At 40.8% G+C, this 19,726-nt stretch overlaps 1 protein-coding gene across 1 annotated transcript in view; it reads right to left on the bottom strand.

Annotated features, from left to right (window-relative positions):
- Positions 1–711: 711 nt before the first annotated feature.
- The window catches only part of COL28A1 (collagen type XXVIII alpha 1 chain), a 169,901-nt gene continuing 150,886 nt past the window's right edge, over positions 712–19,726 (bottom strand). The window contains exons 32-36 of the mRNA XM_066353840.1: positions 18,367–18,915; positions 16,278–16,435; positions 3,642–3,843; positions 1,983–2,159; positions 712–1,084 (exon numbers count right to left, since the gene is read on the bottom strand). Coding sequence (XP_066209937.1) covers positions 1,987–2,159; positions 3,642–3,843; positions 16,278–16,435; positions 18,367–18,915 — 1,082 coding nt within the window. The 3' untranslated portion in view covers positions 712–1,084; positions 1,983–1,986. The remainder of the gene's footprint in view (positions 1,085–1,982; positions 2,160–3,641; positions 3,844–16,277; positions 16,436–18,366; positions 18,916–19,726) is intronic.

Genomic DNA, 19,726 nt, shown 5'->3' with positions numbered 1-19,726 from the left:
TATTTTACAGAAGTAGCAGCAGCACAGATGGTGAATAAATATGGCACATGTCACCAGAGAAAGTCAAATTAAAACAAGATACCACTTTCTACCTAGTATTAGCAAAATGAAGAAGGCTGACAATACTTAGTGTTGCTAAGAATATCAAGCAATGAGAACTCTTATACACAACTGATGAAAGTTTATAATGAATTAGTTCAAAGACTTTGGGGAAAAAATTGATTTGGTATGATATACTGTTTTTGAATGTTTACATATTCTGCAATCCAGTAATTTCATTTTGGGGGTATATATCCTAGAAAAACACTAGTGCATGTGTACCCCAATCTGTGCATAGGACCATACAAAGCAATGCTAATGAAATGATAATAAAAAATAAATAAATAACAATATAATTGATCATAGAAAATTGTTAAATGTTATATAGTCACACAAATGCATATACAACTGTGAAAGTAAATGAATGTGTATAAATGTGTATGAAACATACCAAGTTGCAAAAAATTATATGTTAAGAAAAATATTCTGAAGCTCAAAAAACCTAAATAATAAATTTTTGGGAGCACTTTTAGATATTTTTAGGAATGAATATAGTAAGACATATGGATTGGTTATAATAGCGAATAAAAATAGCAAGCTGTAAACGACCGGAGTATGACACCATTTTTATAAAGTTCTGAAACAAGCAAGACTATGTCTTGTTTAGAGATCCATAGAGATATATGTGGTTTTACATGCAAAATTACATATAAAAACCAATAGCAAAATGAAAGGGTAAACACAAAATTCAAGAGGAAATACCCCTGGCAGAAAACAGGGGCTAAGACGGTAGAGGTGTCCACAGGAAGCGTCAACAGAACGGGCTATGTCTGGTCATTCTCTGTGTGCAGTGTTCAGTGGTGTTCATCTTATCATATTCTTTAACTTACAAATATATTGCATATATTCTTTTGTGGTATCAAATAGGACATCATAAAAATGTAAACTCCACAAAATTATTTTTGCTAAGATGGCTGTTCTTCCAGCGCCTCCTTCATTGAGTGCCCTTTTTCTGTACCACGGACCTTGAGTGAGGGTCACAGGCCTGCAAGAAGAAGAAAGGGCGCTGTGAGATGATATATACAAATGCTGCCTGAGCTGAGCTCAGAACTGATGATCTTCCCAGACTGCATGTTGCAGAGTTATTATAAAATGACAGAGCCAATGCTCTATTACTCTGTTGGGTCATATTTCAATTTGGTGGCTCATTTTTCAGCCTAAGACCAATCTTTAAAACACCCTGCTCAAGAGTAGATGTGGGCTTTCAGTAGTTCTTGGCTGTCAAGTGCCTTCTTTACCATCCCCCTAAAATGGAAAGTCATATTTACATATTTTTAAGAGTGAGAAAAAGTGCCTTTGTTTCAATTAAAATTTTTGTTTTCAATATATAAACAATATATAAAGATTTTTTTTACCAAACTTATAGGAGGAGTACAGAGCAGAGTATCTTTCTCATCTCACCACTTACCTTTTGCTACTGGCAGGGCTGCGAGGTGTTTGGAGGACTGAAGTCCTAGAAGGGGACTGGGGACAAGGGTGGAATGGGGGCGGGGCTGGGGAAGGAGTTCAACCCGACATAACGCATAGAATAGGAAGGAACAGGAGTCAGACCGCATTGCAGGTTGTGAGGTAGATACGAAAGCCTGTGTACTGAGGTTGCACAACTCGAAGTCACATCCTCGCTCTGCCATTTTTCAGTTGGGTGACTGTTTGACAAATTACTAAATTTCTCAGAGCCTCAGCTTCTTCATCTGTAAAACTGGTTAATAATACCTACATCCTAGTGTGGTTGTAAGGGTTCAATGTTTATAAATTGCAAATACTTGGTATACAATCAAATACTGTACATTTTATTTGTATTGGGTCATTATGTTGAAACTATAGAGGTTCTTTCTAGACCTGTTGATAGGGATGTAGATTTGGCTCATTACAGGTTGACTTACCTGCTCATCTGTGCATGCAGATTTCTTGACATTCCTTTTCACTGTTGAATCTGTTTCCTGAGCCATTGCAGCCACTGAACCAAAAGCGAGCACAGGAGTTCACCTGTTTGTCGTAATACCACCGAACCACATACTCGCTACAGTTTCCAGGCTGGAGGTCTTCTAAGCATCTAGTGTCTAGGTTGAGAAAAGGACAATGTCTTGTTACAGATTTTTCTTTCACTGAAAAGATGAAAAACAAAAGCTTCATAAAGGCGATTGTCTATGCACACTAACACACCAAGAAAACATCGTTCCATGTTAAACAAGGATTCCCTAATACCCAAAACACTTCCTCCACCCCCAACTCTATCATTAGAGTTTCCTTTAGAAACATAAACATTTTTGATCTTCACGAAACCCCATTAAAAACTCCTAGTTCCCTGAAAGCATAACCCAGGGAGCCTTCGTTGGTTGATACTCTGGTGTGGGGATTAGGTGACAAGAGCAAAATAAAACTTCCTAATTTACTTTGGAACTGATTGAAAATCAAGTTACTATTTGGAATGAAGATGAGTTGGGCTCTCTGTACACATCCCCTTCCAGTCCGTCCATAGAAAGCACCACTGCCATCACATGCCTCGTGCCTTCTCAGAAGGGAATGTCCCTCTAAATTACAAAGGGAAGGAGAACAAAGGCTTCTCTTCCTATCACCATTTTCTTTTATGAAGAGGAGCTCTTGCAGGATAATAAAAACATGAGCTTCTAGATCAGTTTACAAATAAATTTCAGAAACACAACCACTGTAAAAAAGCAAAGAAAAGCTAAAACAGCAAATCCTTTGTTAAATCCCTTTTTATTTCCTGATACTCCTTAGTGCCATGATTAATATTTACTACCGAAAGAATTGATTCCAAGGTGAAAGAAGTGACAAAAACAAACAGACAAACAAACAAACCAAGTGGGTACTCGCTGTCTGTTTTCTGTGTCTGTGAGCCGGTTTCTATGTAATAAGCTTCATTTCTCAGTATCAGAACAAGCCTTTTCGCCGTCTCCCCTAATCTTTTCCCTAGATCTGGAATATGCCTCAGTTCATTTACTTTCTGAAGCTAAATGAACCCAACCGGAAAGAAGCAACACATATTTTCACCACCTTTACTCCTAAAAACAGTAACTAAATAATATCATGTAACTTGTTTTCAAGCCAACCTTTGCTTTTTTAAAGTAAGGATATTGTCTCTCTAGCATGTTCTTTAGAAACTATGTATCTAATGAATAATTTGTATATATATTAATTCCATAGAAAATGTGTTGATGAATCTAGAGTCTGGTTTTTTTCTCTTTCTTCTATAATCTAGAGTTCAAAGTTCAAAACTCAAATGTCTGTATGTGTGAAGGCCACGTGTAAGTAATAGGGAGTGGTAGGGACTATGGCAAATATGAGAGCACAACCCGCTGTAAAGGCACTCAAACTAAAAAATAATAACAAACACTAAAGAGCTTGAAAGCCTTTTAGCCATCTTTATCTATAGCCAGCCAGTTTTCTAATTCTATATATAATAAGATGAAAATTGTGTTTTGTCTCTCGTTTACAATCAAAGTACATCTCCCTAAATGAGATTTTAGAGACCATGTTTTTTGTGTCTTCTTCAGCACAGCGGATTGGCAGATAAGTCTTACCTTTGTGCATGAACGTTTCCCACTGTAAGTTCAAATGAGGTCTTGGAGTTTTGGTCCCCAGACCCTCTGCCCCATCCTCAGGGTGGCTGAGCCATGGCCCCTGGGTGGTGGCAGCCTCAGATGAAGGTGGGGTGGACAGGCTCTCAGCCCAGGAAGGCTGTAGAGGCTCATTCTCTTGGTCTTGGGTTCCCAGGATACTGACCTACACAGAAAGTTCACATTTTTGTGTTTAGTGATAACAAGTCAAAAAAGTGAGCTTGCTTTTGGGGACATTTAAGGAAAAGTTCAGTATGCTATTTCTCCCCAGCTCTCCGATATTAATTGTTTCAATGAAACATACACACACACAACTTCCCACTCACAGATTCTTTTATGCTGAGCTCTCCAGAGAGAGCTCATTCCTAACCCGAACCCTGTGTCATGAAGGATGTGAGGCTGGGAGGACTTGATCTTCATTCTTTGCCTAGTCACTGGTATGAGCAGAGAAGAGAACCATTGAATTCTTAGACCATTGTTTCCTGGTCTTTTCTTCCCCATTTCCTAACACTACAAAACTTAAAACTGCAGAATATCCACCTGAATTCAGCCAAGTTGAGGATGGGAATGGGATGGCAAGGACAATAACGCACGAAAATAAAAACAATGGCGTCACCTTTCCTCCCTCCTATTATTCAAACCCCAGCAAATGTCAAGTGCTACAGGATGCTTAGCTTCTAAGAAGTTCCAAGAAGTGTTTGTCAGTTAATGAACAAAGGATTATAATTTCAAAAGCAAATTGTGTGGTTTAAAATTTTTAATTTTCATCTACATTTAGATGTTGAGAAACAAGGAGGAAAAGGTGTTTTGCTTTAAAAAAAAAATCATGCCAGTTATTCTTGACTACAATGGCCAGGAGCTAGGTCAGTCGTTTATGGGACCAGTGAAGTTCTCTTTTTTCCTTAGACCCTGGCTACCTGCAGTTAAACTGATTATTTATCTCAGTCCTGGCATAGTGGGGTAATTTGTTTTTGCAAGGCACTCTCTTGTTTATATTTTTTTTTGTTTGCTTTTTAAAATTTATTTAACCCGGCAAATCAGTGAACTAAGTGAAAGTCATTGTTGGTGCTATGTTAACTGTGGTTCCTGTTATCCTGTGACCAGAGCCAGCTGTCATTATTAGCTGCTCTCTGCCATCTAAGCTGTTCTACCGTGTTGATTCTGTACACACGTGTGCACAAACACACAACGGGAGAAACGCTAATCATTCTATTTCTGATATATATAATGATTAAAGTACTACCAGTCAAATTAAAGCAAATGGTTCCATTGGGACTGACCTGGTCATTGTCCTATTTAATGGGCATTCAATACAAAAACAATAGTGGGTTTTTACTAGCCCCAAAACACAACTTTTGGTACTAATGAATGTAAAACTGTGGTTCACTTGGCATTCCTCTTTCAAAAATAGTGTTGTTGTGTGTACATATAGCAATCTGGATGAGAACTTTTGTTATAATCATAGAACTAGAGAATTTTAAGGCTAGAGGTAAACTTGCTTAGTACGGGAGTCCTCGGGTTAGGACAGTCTCAACATAAGATGTTTCAAGTTTACGAAGCTCACTCCCATAAAAACTCAAAAACAATTAAAACATGAGTGCTTTTGCATGCGCGTTAGAATCGCACTTTATTTACCCTAATTTTTGTCATTTTTTTCCTGTTACTACAGTACAGAGTCCAGTCCAGTACATTTATGTCCTTTTCCTTTTCTGTGGCTTAGTTGTGTTTTTATGTTCTAGATTATGATGTTACAACTGTGTTAAGATAGGGAAGTGACTTAGGCTAGGGTGTGTTTCTACTTACACCTAAATTCGGATTATGTCATTGTCATAGGAACGGAACTGTGTAGTAACCCAAGGACTCTGCACTTCATTTTCTAGGGGGGAATCTAAAGTTCCACATGATTAAGTACTTCCCAAAAATTACTGGGAAGCTAGTGGCAAAATCTGAAACATGCCCGTCTTAGGAAAGAAATAATGTTGGGTTTTTTGTTGTTGTTGTTGTTTGTTTGCACACATATATTTTATTTCAAGCAAAATATAATAATAATAAAAGAGAAAGTTGCCTGAGGAATAGTTTATCAAACATGAAAAGGCCACTGGACATTAGGCTACACTTCAGATGAACTGTCAGGTGAGAACGTTCCTTTGAAGGAGTTCACTGGGCAGCATGGTTTTCTTAAAGGAATCCTACCTTATTCAAGGCCTCATAAGTTATTCATTGCTCCTTATACTTCTAGGAATGTGTGTTTTTCTTTTTCTCAATCACATCATCATTTGGGGATTTTGACCTTGAGAGCATTACACCTTAGGTTCTTAGAATTTATTTAATTTATTTTTCATAAATGAGAATAATTCTAGTTTTTGGCTCAATGAGATTCAGATTATCTAAACAAATATATATAATTGTCATGGTTTGCTATTTTTATACTTTTCTTTCTTATTATGAAAGCAAACATGTTCATTAAAGGGACTGTAGAAAATCTGAACAAGCAACAAGAAAGAAGGAAAAATCACAAGAGGTTGATTCCACCTCCCAGATAAATTGTTGTTTATATTTAAGCACATTTTCCCCCAGTCTTGTCCCTATGTGCATATATTTTTTTAATGAAAAATGTGTGTTTGGATTTTTATGTTTTTTAAAATTTGATATATCCTGGTTCTATATATTTTTCTGTGACTAAATATACCATTTTAAATACAGACTATACATAACTATCATGGCCTTTTTTAAACATTTAATATATTTGCTTTTTTTTTCCTGTTAGAAAACACATGTCTGATTGCTGGTTATTAATACACATATTTGAGCTTCTGAGACAAAGACTTCTCCAAAAAATTTTTCTAATTTGCACTCTTATTACTGAACATCCCTTCTTAAATTATCACCAGCTATTAGATATTATGGTTGAAAAAAGAGGTAATTACTAATTTGATGGGCAAAAATTCTTCAACTGATACACAGCTCTGCCACAATATGTCTCCTCCACTCTTTTATAAGCTCACCTTCCACTACTCCCAACACATCTACTATGACCTTTCTTTCATTCTCTCCTCTTCTTCATTCTGCATCAGGCTTGGGGTGAACCCTCCCACCATGGTCCCTGTTGGCAGAACCTTTCCCAGTAACCCAGTCAATACTAACATTCCTCTTCCAGATGCTGTATAGCACTTTCAAATGCTTCTATACTTGGCCATGATCATGTGGGAGTTAACATTTAAGCCTATACCATCTTGCATCATTTCCTGTTTTACCTGTGTAAATATCACTTTCCTGATAAGAGAAATTAAACCATGCCACACTTCTCTTTTTCTTTCTTTCTCTTTTTTTTTTCCTTTTCTTCTTTTTTTTAAAGTCTTTATAGCATATATCAGCAATTACTGGCCATTGGATAAATTCAGGATGGGAGAGAGAGAGGCAGAGAGAGAGAGAGAGAGAGAGAGAGGGAAAGGCAGAGGAGAGAGAGAGGCAGAGGGAAAGAGAAAGGTGGAGGGACACTTTGTTTTAATTATTATTATTCCTTTGGGGTTTAATATCATCATTTTAAAATAAGAAAAGCTTACACCCGAACATAACTTCCAGTTCTAAAAGTGGGATTTAAGCAGCCCCAAACTTTACTGGTAAAATACACACCAAATTCATGGTAGTGGTTTCCACTGGAGAGAGAAGAGGAGGAGAAAGAGACTCTTAAAGAAAACAAGCAAGGACTTGAACTTCATTTGAAGCAAGAGGGAGTGAACAAATGGAAACAGTGGTTACATCTGGGCGGTGGTGACTCGGATTTTTGTTACATGTATTCTCTATTCTTTTAATAAATCTTAAACATAGAAACAAAAGCCTGCCTACCGGTTCCACACAGTTCTAGACCCACCACACTGGCTTGCCTTTGAGGAGACAAATGGTCCCAGCTCTAAGCAGGGGCTCAGCACAGTAAAAAGACCCAGAAAAGGAGACGGGGGCGTGAAAGGCCAACACGTGACTTCCGGGGCTGCTCCGCGCAGCTGGACAAGCAGATGTGTTATCAGTCCCTTAGAGTCTTAGGGCAGATCTTTAAGGGGAGGAAAACAGATTTTGAGCAGCATCCTAGGAACAAGGATGTATGTCCTCATGGAGGGTTACTAACCAGGCTCTACTCAATTCCAAAAAGCCATTTGGTTTCTGATTTCCAACATTTCCCTTGTATTTCACTGCACGGAACCTTGCATTTATTACAGACAAGCTCTTCCCATCTGAGCTCATGTCTTCTTGGGATAATGCTAACAATCGTCAGCATTAGCCCACGTGTTCAGTCGTAGCTTTTCCCAGCAGCTTGGGTCCAAGTCTCTCCCAAGTTGGCTGTGGGGCTCCTGCTCTTGCCAGTTGGCTCAGCAGCGGTGCCTTCAAGGTGCCTGGGTCTCGGGCTTCTGACCTTGATTGACTTCCCAGGTGATAACACTTTTGCCAGGACTCTCAGCACTTAAGTACTTAAACTGAATACTGTTTATTTGCATTTAAGGTTGCTGAGGGCTGTGAGGAATACCTTGAGTTTGGGCTACATCTCCCCAGATCCTTTGTAGCTTTCCTAGAGGGTCAAGTGCAGAATTTCATTCTTTATAAACCCTCTCATTCATTAATATAATACCCAGTAAATGTTTCTGGCATTGCCTAATATACTGCTCATAAAAAATAGGGGATATTTCAAAATGAATATGAAGTGATAAAAAAAAAGAAGCATTTGATTTTTTTTTATTAAACAAGAACATCAGAAAAGCAAACAAGTCAAAGAAAGTTCAAATGAGATGCAAAACCAACTTTTATTTCATTGGTGGAAATGCACTGTACGAAAGGCCGAAAGTACTGGAGTATCTGCACGTTCCCTGGTCCCCTAATTTTTGTGAGTAGTATATGTTTTTGACTGTTCTAATCATATGCTTTTACAAAAGGAAGAATATTCTGGTAAAAATACCTATTTTACAAATGAGGAACCAGAAACCTTAAGAGATAGGTGATTCACCCAATGTCAGGCAGCTATCAGTGTTTATTTCTAAAATGTGGTTCATCACAAGGTGTCCCAAGTAAATGGAAGTGAAGAAGTTGAGAGAACAAGAGGGAGAGTGAAGGGGTGTGTGTGTGTGTGTGTGTGTGTGTACGTGCGTGTGTGTGTGTGTGTGTGTGTGTGTGTGACAGAGACAGAAAATGACAGCAGAGACTGGCCTATGGAATAATTGTATTATAAAAAGAGATAGGATAGTAGAAAGAGGGGCATGTGAACTACGAGAAGGTTAGAGAATTTTTATATGGGAGAGTCGGAAGCCTATTCACTGTCCATTGGGCAGGAGTCAGAAAGGGAGGCAGGAAGAGCAGAACAGGGAGGCAAGGTCCTGGCCTTGGAGAAGGCAGTGAGCCCAGTGCACAGGTAGGGACTAACAGCTGTGCCATCGGAGTTGAGGAGAGAGCCCAGGGTCAGGTTTTCGGATAAAGGATCACATCTAATTCCAGAATCAAGTCAGAACTGCCCAGGGTTCCAGCTCCTGAAAACACCGCCAGTGGAGCCGCACTCTCAGAGTGGCCCTCGTTAGATGGATCTCGGAATGGGGTAGGAATGAGGGGAAGCTGTGGGGAAAGGAGAGTCAGAGATGGGAGAGACACAGAGTGCAAACTAGGGTGGAGATCTCTGAGCAGTCATGTGATAATGACAAGAGGGGAAAATGAGGCAAGTGGGCGCGGACCTGGGATAGGGCTTCCCTGAGAGTGAGAGGGTGGACACGGAGAGGGTGGGACAGCAGCCAAGCCAGCCTGCTGTGTTAGTTTTCTGTACTTGACACTGACACAGGGCACACATTTCCCCATGGAGAGCAGAGCCTGCATCCTAGACAGAGGCCAGCACTGAACTTCAGGGGGATGTCAGAGCGGAGAGGAGAGCTCACTTCGCCTCCACCACAGCTTTCCACCTGGGCACACGCTGCCCCGAGGGACCCCGCCTACACCAGCCTGGTTATTTCCATCACTGGTTTGCTGTGGAATCACTCTGCACAGGAATACCACAGCCTTCTTTCTACAGAGAGGAAGAAACTGCTGCTGGTGGTTACTAAAGTTATTTGCAGTCAGGGAATAATCTGGAAAGGGTAAACAGGGCTTCTTTCCTTTATAGTCTTTTGGGGAAGAAGGAAATCTAGAATATTTTTACAAGAAGCCAGCTCCAATGAATAAACACCCTGTGCGTTGACACTATTTTTTTTTTACTTCTTATTGCCACACAACTGACATAAAATATCCTATTTGTACCTAATTTCAGGTGTGCATCATAGTGCACATTACATTACAAAATAATTCTCACGTTAAGTGTAGTTATAATCTGTTATCATAAAAAGTTATTACAATATTGTTGACCATCTCCCTATGCTATTTATTACGTTCCCATGACTTATTTTATAACTAGAAGTTCATTTATTGGGGGGAGTGCCTCTTAATCCCCTTCACCTATTTTGCTTGGTCCAGACCCTCCTCTCTCTGATAACCACCAATTTGTTTACTGTATCTATAAGTCTGTATTTGTTTTGTTTATTTGTTTTTAGATTCTGTGTGTGTGTGTGTGTGACATTTTCTTTATCCATTTATCTAAAAATGGACACTTAGTTTGTTTCCATATCTTGGCTATTGTAAATAATGCTGCAGTATAAGCATAGGGGTACATATATATCTTTGAATTAATGGCTTTGTTTCCTTGGCATAAATATCCAGAAGTGGAATTGCTGGATTGTATGATTTTTATGATTGTCTATTTTAACTTTTTGGGAACCTCCATACTGTATTCCATAGTGGCTGCACCATTTTACAATCCTACCAACAATGTTTGTGGGTCCGTTTTTCTAAACTTTCTAACACTTGTTATTTTTTATCTTCTTAATAATAGCCATCCTAACAGGTGTGAGGTGATATCTCATGTGGTTTTGATTTGTATTTCCCTGATGATTAGTGATGTTGAGTATCTTTTTCTGTGCCTATTGGCCATCTGTATATGTTCTTAGGAAAAATGCTTATTCAAGTCTTCTGCCCATTTTTAAATTTAGATTATTTGTTTTTGATATGAAGTTGTGTAAATCCTTTATATAATTTTGATACTAATTCCTTATCAGATGTACAATTTGCAAATATCTTTTCCCATTCAGTAAGTTGCCTTTTCATTTTCTTGATGGTTTCCTTTGCTGTGCAGAAGCTTTTTAGTTGAATGTAATCCCATTTGCTTATTTTTTCCTTTTGTTGCCCTTGTCTGAGGAGACTGGTCCAAAAACTATTGCTAAGGTTGATGTCAAAGAGGCTCAAATATTTAATTGATTGTGAATTTATTTTTGTATATGGTACAAGACAGTTGTCCAGTTTCATTCTTTGGAATGTAGCTGTCCAGTTTTCTCAACACCACTACTAAGAGATTATATTTTTCCAATTGTATATTCTTGTCTCCTTTGTCATAGATTAATTGATCATGTATGCATAGGTTTATTTTTGGGCTCTCTATTCTATTCCATTGATCTATGTGTCTGTTTTTATGCTGGCACCATACTATTTTGACTACTATAACTTTGTGGTATAGTTTAAAGTCAGGGAACATGATAAGTCTAGCTTTTTTGTTCTTTCTCCAGATTGCTTTGGCTATTTGGAGTCTTTTGTGGTTCCATGCAAATTTTAGAATTCTTTGTTCTAATTCTGTGAAAAAATGCCATTGACATTTTGATAAAGACTGCATCAAATCGGTAGATTTTTTTGGGTAATATGGACATTTAAACAATAATCTTCTAATCCAGAAGTATTCCATTTATTTGTGTCATCTTCAATTTTTTCATCAATGTGGACATTTATTAATGCATTTAGAATGACAAAAAGTGACTTCATGCAGAAAATGAATATGCTTACTTAATAGAACATTACTGGTGATCACCAGTTGGTCTGATTAAATGATGTTTACTTGGTTTCATTGCTCCACTCCCATTATATCCTGGAAATTTTAACCCAACTGGCCAAATCCAGAAAGACTTAAAGGAACATGAAGTCCCAACATTATTAGTCCCACAAAATTAAGGATTTTTATATATACAGTCTTTTATAAAGCCATATAATTTATGCCTTTTATTGAAGAAAAACTTTAGATTTATTTTTTAGTCCATCAGTTGCTATAACATTCATTAGATCAGTAGGTATTTATTAAGCATCTACTATATGCAAGATGATGTACAATTTTAGGCTGTGAGTGGGACACAAAGTTTAATTAGACCTAGAAATTGGTCTCTATTTCCTTTCTCTGTTGTCTCTCTATCCACTCCTTAAGACACCAGTCCTCAAGGAATTTAAATCTATTTGCAGAGTTAAGATACATATGTAAATAATAATAATAATAATAATTATTATTATTATTTTTTTCTGAAGCTGGAAACGGGGAGAGACAGTCAGACAGACTCCCGCATGCGCCCGACCGGGATCCACCTGGCACGCCCACCAGGGGCGACACTCTGCCCACCAGGGGGTGATGCTCTGCCCCTCCGGGGCGTCGCTCTGCCGAGACCAGAGCCACTCTAGCGCCTGGGGCAGAGGCCAAGGAGCCATCCCCAGCACCCAGGCCATCTTTGCTCCAATGGAGCCTTGGCTGCGGGAGGGGAAGAGAGAGACAGAGAGGAAGGAGGGGGGGTGGAGAAGCAAATGGGCGCTTCTCCTATGTGCCCTGGCCAGGAATCAAACCCGGGTCCCCTGCACGCCAGGCTGACGCTCTACCGCTGAGCCAACCGGCCAGGGCCTGTAAATAATTATTAACAACATAAAATGTGATAAATTCCAGAAGTGTAAGTTATCCTGAGGCTTCAGAAGAGAGGCAGAGGAGAATGGAGGTGCATACATTCACTTCCCAGGACTAACCAGCAAGAGAAGAGAGCACGGTGTTGCTGAAGGGCTATGAATTTAGTAGAACCTGGGAAATCCTTCTGCTTTCTCTACTTCCCAACACACCTGTTCCCAGATGGTTAGTGCATATCAAGTTCATTCCACAATTACACAAAATGCTGAAAGTGTAAGTCCTTCTTGGAGGTGGAAACCTATTGATTTAAATTTCACACAAAAGTGTAAAGAACAGATATCAAAATTTTCCCTAAGAACAGATTTTTCTAGAAGAGGAAGAAGCAAAGATAGAAATTGGTGTCTTAAGGAGTGGATAGAAGAGACAACAGAGAAAGGAAATAGAGACCAAGAAGGGACCTCTGAGATGATTTGTTTTGCAGTATTGCCTGGGGTAGGCTCGGGACCAATCTGAGAATCAAAAGGTGTTGACAGGTTCACATTACTGTAGATGTTTGGGTACAGTAATTATACTTTTAAATAAAGGTAGGTGTACATGCAAAAATAAATATGTTTTATGTTCATGTGTATGTGTGTTATATATACATATGACAGAGATAAATGCACATATGTTTGTTAGACTAAATATCTATTAGAAACAGTCATTGTTCAGTCTTGCCCTGGTGCTTCTGCAGAGAGAGCCAGGGTGAGGAAGACTAGAGGAGAAGGGGCTGGCTATCCAAGAAGCTCAAGTTCATTGTGAGCTCCCGGTGTCACCGTCAGAGGCAGCCTGGGGAGATCCAGCTGCTGCTGATTCCTTCTGTGCGGCTCTGGGGTATAAATCCAAACTAGTTTGGATGTGCTTTTCTCTTGCCTTTCCCTTCCCAGCTGCTAGAATGATTCAGCTGTCACAATCTATATCATCCCTTGTCTCTCAGGGCTGTCAGACTTCCTGGGTCATGATAGGAAGCATAGGGACTTGCTGGTCTTCATGCTGTGTCATAACTGTCTCGGATTTCCCTCAGGCACCTCGACTCTACTAGGTGCAAACTAAATTCAATTTCTTCCATCATAAAAGTCCCATCCTGCCTCCTCTATTCTCCATCTCAGTAGTGGTGTTTCCGTTCACCCCATCTCCCAGCTATAAATCCAACTGTCATCTCCAAACCACTGCCTGTCTGTCCCTCACTTCCAACCCATATCATCACTAAATCCTGTTCATCGTACCCCAGCAATGGCTTTGCAGTCCACGCCTCATTTCATCCCCACCGCTCTTCCCATCTGTCACCTGACTGTCACTCCGCATAGCTCAGTGTCCTGCTCCTCCTGTTTATCCCCACACTGCCACCAGGGTTACTCCTGTGGACCACATATGACCACAGGACCCTTGCTTTAAAAACTTCTCTGCTCTCTCCTGGCTACCTGGCCTATGGATGCTATTCGAGCTCCTTAGTGTGACAGGTGAAGCCATTTATAACTGGTCCTCGAATTATTTATCCAGATTGGACTCTCACCATTCCGCCACACACTTTAGGCTCCAGTTAGGCTTAACTTGTGCTAATGGATTGAAATGCCCTGCCCATGGGAATCCCCCTTTGCCTACGTTCCTTCTGCTGAAAGTACCCTTCTTGCTTTGAACAACTCCTGCTTATTCTTAAAACTCAGCTCAGCGCCCTGTCCTCTGTGGAGCCTTCCATTGCTCTGCTCTGAAATCAACTACCGTCTCTTGCGCTTCGTCCACAGCTCTGCTCACGTTCTTAATACTTTTTATAGTGATCTATTCCCTGATAGACTCTCAACTTCTCTTGGGCAGGGACTGTATCTTAAGAGTCACCACCGATTACAGCAGTAGATGACCAATACATACCACTGGCACTCATGAATTACGGGGGAGCTCGGTTTAAGCACTACTTGCTGGATGAAACCCTTTTGCGCTTGTTCAGGAAGTCTTTAGAAAGGGACGTGGATTGACTAAGGGAGGGACAAAGTGATGCACAGTGTACATTACTATCTGTAATTTACTTTACAATGCGTAGTGAAGACCAGGCTCAGCAAGCCCTGGGGGGCCAAACCCGAGTTTTCAGCTGTTTTGGAAATCAATTTTATCTGAACTCAGCTACATTCACTCATTAAGTAGTGGCTAGGTGCTTCTGCACTTCAGAGACAGAGTTGAGCAATTGCAACAGAGATCAGATGGCCTGCACAGCCGAAGAGATTTGCTATATTGCCTTTTACAAAAAGAGTTTGCTGATTGATCCCTTTGTAAACCATGTGATATAAATGTGTGTTAATTTCAACGAATAATCCATGGACAGTAACTGAAATTACTCATCTCAGACATGGTTAGTATTTAATCAAATATTAATATATTAGAGGCCATTCTGCCCTTTCTTGAACAGAGTATGAATATCTAGCGATTCCTCTCGTCTGTCACTTTCAGAATGGCTTCCTAGGCCTGGTTTCTGATGGCCCTGCGTCCACCTACTGATCTGGAAATTTCTCAAGGCCTTAACCTAACTAGACAGCTGACTCCTGACACTAGAATATTGTTGCACTTGCTCATAATGAATCTTTCATGTCCATGAAGCCTTTATAAAAGGGCAGGACAAAGAGCTCACTGAGCTTACAGAACAGGCTCACGAGCCTGACCAGACAGTGGCGCAGTAGATAGTCACCTGGTACACTGAGGACCCAGGTTTGAAACCTCGAGGTTGCCAGCTTGAGCATGGGCTCACCATCTTGAATGCAGGGTCACTAGCTTGAGCATGGAATCACAGGCATGACCCTATGATAGCTGGCTTGAAGCTCAAGGTCACTGGCTTGAGCAAAGGGTCATTGGGTCAGCTGAAGCCCCCTGGTCAAGGCACATATGGTAAAACAATCAACAAACAACTAAGGTGCTGCAACTATGAGTTGATGCTTCTCATCTATCTCCCTTCCTGCCTATCTGTCTGTCTGTCGCAAAACAAACAAAAAACCAGGGTCATGACAGCTATGTGCCTCTTGCCAGAGGATGTCCATATGTGTAGTGAAGACGAGTCTAGACCTGCTTTGTTGTAACTTGGTGGGGAAGAGACTACCCACTGACTGGTAATTATGGAAGGGTCTCCAAGTTTGACCTAAAAGAACCTAAAAATTGCCCACAAGCTGATTGGCTGAGGTTGGTACCCAGAAGCTGGCTATGAGGACAGGCACATTTGTCTCAATATAATCAGGAGGTAATTCTTTCTGTTGCTTTGAAACAAAGCATCCACTTTGCACCGTATGCACACACAGCCTCTCTCCCAGTCCCCACTCTGAGCACAGGAGGCGGAAGCTACACGAGCACGAGTGTGGATCGGCGTGAGGCATACTGGCAGGTTGGGCATTTTGCACTTTTAAGAAATGGGAGAGCGTGCAAAATGGGCAGTGGATACAGAGACAGATAAGAAAGACTTGTGACCTGGTATGAGAGGACCCACATGGCATGGCAAGGAGGTGATTCACATCATAGAGTGAGTCACCTGTGCTAGTGTATAAAATTACTTCCGTGGTGGCGGGGGCCTAATATAAAAATGTTATTTGCAACATTTAATAATAATTATGTATAAAATATAGAAATATTTTTAAATCTCACATTTGTGCTCACAAGCCCCAGAGAAATCTCAGAACTAGGAATCTGGGGACAAAGTGCCAAGCACCTGACAATATACCTACCTCAGCGGATTCTTGGCAGTGCGGTGCCAAGCAAGATGTCCTTTGATGTCAAACGGACAGAAATCACAACATTAAGCTCTCAAATGAAGCAAGACAGTTACTTACTGACTCTGACATTTCTTTCTGCGGCTCTGGAGTGGATTTGTTGAGTTCTTCCCCTGCCATCCCAAATCTGGGTTGAAGTGGCGACGAACCCAAAACTTGAATGAGGTAGGAATCTAAATCCTCACAATGTTTTTTAAATAATCTTTGCTTCAGGGTGTCTTTTAAGAGAGAAGTAGAAAAAAGAGATGGTAGGAGCAATGAAACATCACTCAAAACCTGTTTAAGGAGATCAGTACTGTCCTTAAAATCAACAACTTCCCCATCACCTGAGTCGCCTGCGAGGTGAAGTAAGTTTTAGAGCATCTATATATCACCTGTAAGAGGCTACCTAAAATAATGTAATAAACTGTAATGATAAATGCATTCCAAATAAGCAAAAGAATAACTTAACTACTTGCTTATCTAAAGTATCAGTTAACTATGAACTGTTCTGTGGAAGGGGCAAGTCTCACTCTTATGAGTTTAATTGGCATTTTTAGGGATGGCAAAAAGCCAGCAAAAATATGTCCCTCTCTGGCTGGAACACATTACTAACTCCTTTGGTTAGATGATAAAGCTCTTCAATTATTCAAATATAACTTGTCTCTGAACTGTGTAATACCTTTGGTCATTCTAACACATAAACAGCCCAGTGATCCTGAATGTATCAGACAAATCCATTAGTCACCCAGCCATGTGTTAAGTTAAAGAAACGGGACCCCACCAGCTTCAATTCCTGGCCAGGGCACACAGGAGAAGTGACCACCTGCTTCTCCATGCATCCCTTTCTCCCTTTTCTGTCTTTATTTCTCTCTTCTCCTTCCACAGCCATGGCTCAGCTGTAGCAAGTTGGTCCTGGGCACTGAGGATGGCTCCATGGCCTCGCCTCAGGCACTGAACTAGCTTGATTGCCAAGCAAGGGAGCAATGACCCCAGATGGGCAGAACATCGCCCCCTACTGGGCTTGCTGGGTGCATTCCAGCCAGTGTGCATGCAAGAGTGTCTCTCTGCCTCCTCTCTTCTCACCTAAGAGAAAAAAAAGAAAGAAATGGGACCCCAGATTAGAAAGGTCTGAAGAAAAGTGTAACTGAAAAGTGGGGAGGTTCTGGGTCTGGTATGCTATCATCAGGGCTGGCTGTGATGATTCCCAGAGGGGGTCGGGAGCAGCGTGAGGCAAGGGCAATGCCAGGCCACGTCAGGCCCCACTGCCAGGAGGGTGAAGGAGGAAGGACAGTGCCAAACCAAAGCCTGCAAACACATGAAGCATAAAGTTTACTTACTTCAATAGCTTGCCGGGGGTGGGTCCTGCCAGAATGAATGATCAGTTCCCAAAGAATGGGAACATGTTTATTGCAAAGCAGTACTCATCATACATCAATATAGGTGAGACAGTGTCTCAGAATGCCGCAGTAGGAAGTATCAGCTCACGTGAAAGGGTCAAGGAGCAGAGGGAGACCCATCACATTACCATGGACTGTATGATGAATATCAAAATGTGGCTCTCTAAGGTGGACTCCTGACAGCAACGTGTTTGCTCATCCATTTTTATAAGGACAGAAAATAGACTAGAATAATCCCAGTTACTTGCATCTCTGTCTCTTTACATTACCATAATATATGTTCATTCATCATGTACTTCTCAATTGATTTTGATCCTGTGATTACTTTCTGCCTTGCTGCTGCCTCGCGCCATCTCTTATTAGGTTAGGTAACTTTTTGAACATTCCTCTTAGCAATACCCCCAAGTTCTGTTCTTTTTTTTCATCCATGTCTTTTGATCACAGACACCCCAGTTAACTCCAAGGCCAATTCAACACGTTACAAATGAATAAAGACAAGGGATTATACCTCTAAAGGCTTTTACCTTCTTCCATCAAGCATATGTACCCCACGTGGTATCATATTAATATAATATTAATGAAACCTGCCGTTTGGTAGGAAAGTGCTACTTTAAAGAATCAATTTTGGTTAGCCAGGATCCCTCTTGATCCGTCATCGCTTCTTGCATTTATATGTTACAATTTACTAGCCTCCCGATTTCCAGCTTTGCTCGGGATGCAGCAGTAGTTGGAAGACAACAGAAGTCCCTTCCCCTGGAGCTGAGTCTTACCTTGCAGGGCCATGAAGTCATCAAATTGATAAACGTGCTCACTGTCGGTAGCAATTAGATTCATTTCCTTGCGGAACATTTCGAAGTTGGGGTCGTTTTTCTTCACCACCCCAACCACAAATATCTCCACATTGGTGTCCCTGGCACTCTTCACCACCTCTGTCAGATTCTTTTCATCTCGGGTATCTGTCTGCCCGTCAGTGATGACCAAGGCCACTTTCTTTACGCCTGGCCTGGCGGCTTCAAACATGACGTTGGCTTCGTGGAGAGCTGAGGCCGTGTAGGTGCCTTCCCCCAGGTACTGCATGCTGTCCACAGCCAGCTTGAAGTCATCCTTGCCGGAGAACTCCGTCAGATGAGCCACCTTCTCCACCTTGTGGCTGTAGTTGATTATGCCGATGCGGGCGGTGGCAAGGTCAGGAGCAACCTGGTCAGTCAAAGTCTTCACAAAGTTTTTGATGATCTGGAAGTTGTCTGGCCCCACACTTTCTGAGCTGTCAATCACAAACAGCAGCTCTAGCGGAGTCTCCTTACATTTGGGCCCACAGCCTAAAGGATGAATGTCAAGACAGAAACACTGTAGAAATGAAACTCAAAATATCACTGATGAATAGAACACTGGGGGGGGGGGGCAGGGAGATAGGGAGATGGGCACGAATGAATCTGAGACCTGGATTATTACCTTTCTTTTCTGTGAACACAGCTGACATCTGCCTCCCTTCTGGTTTCTATTGTCTGACTCTTTTAAGTAAATAATTTTATTTAAAAAGAAACACTGTAGATGACAAAATAATAAGCACTACATGCCAATTTCTCTGATTAAAAACTAAAACAGTTTTAAAAGTCAGAATTCCCTGGATCTGCCTTCTTTTTTTTTTTTTTTTTTTTTTTTAATTTTATTTATTCATTTTAGAGAGCAGAGAGAGAGAGAGAGAGAGGAGAGAGAGACAGGGGGGAGGAGCACGAAGCATCAACTCCCATATGTGCCTTGACCAGGCAAGCCCAGGGTTTCGAACTGGCGACCTCAGCATTTCCAGGTCAACGCTTTATCCACTGCGCCACCACAGGTCAGGCTGGATCTGCCTTCTTTATTCCCCTCTTTCCCCCAAGAGATAACCATGATCCTACATTTGCCATTCCACCCTTTGCATTTAATCTGAATCTGAAAGCTAATATTTCAGTCTTCAATCATATTCTTATATAAAAATAGAGATTTTTTTCTCATTGCCATGGCCAATGGGTAAAGTAATGGGATGAAAAATTTTAATTGTGGAGTAAAGATTAGAGCTTTTAACTGTACACAGAATAAAGAATAATGACCTTATTTATGTCCCCAGTCAACCACAATGTCAACTAATGT

The sequence above is a fragment of the Saccopteryx leptura genome, chromosome 12, assembly GCF_036850995.1.
Source record: "Saccopteryx leptura isolate mSacLep1 chromosome 12, mSacLep1_pri_phased_curated, whole genome shotgun sequence".
Lineage (NCBI taxonomy): Eukaryota > Metazoa > Chordata > Mammalia > Chiroptera > Emballonuridae > Saccopteryx > Saccopteryx leptura.
This window is presented reverse-complemented; position numbering and strand designations above follow the sequence as displayed.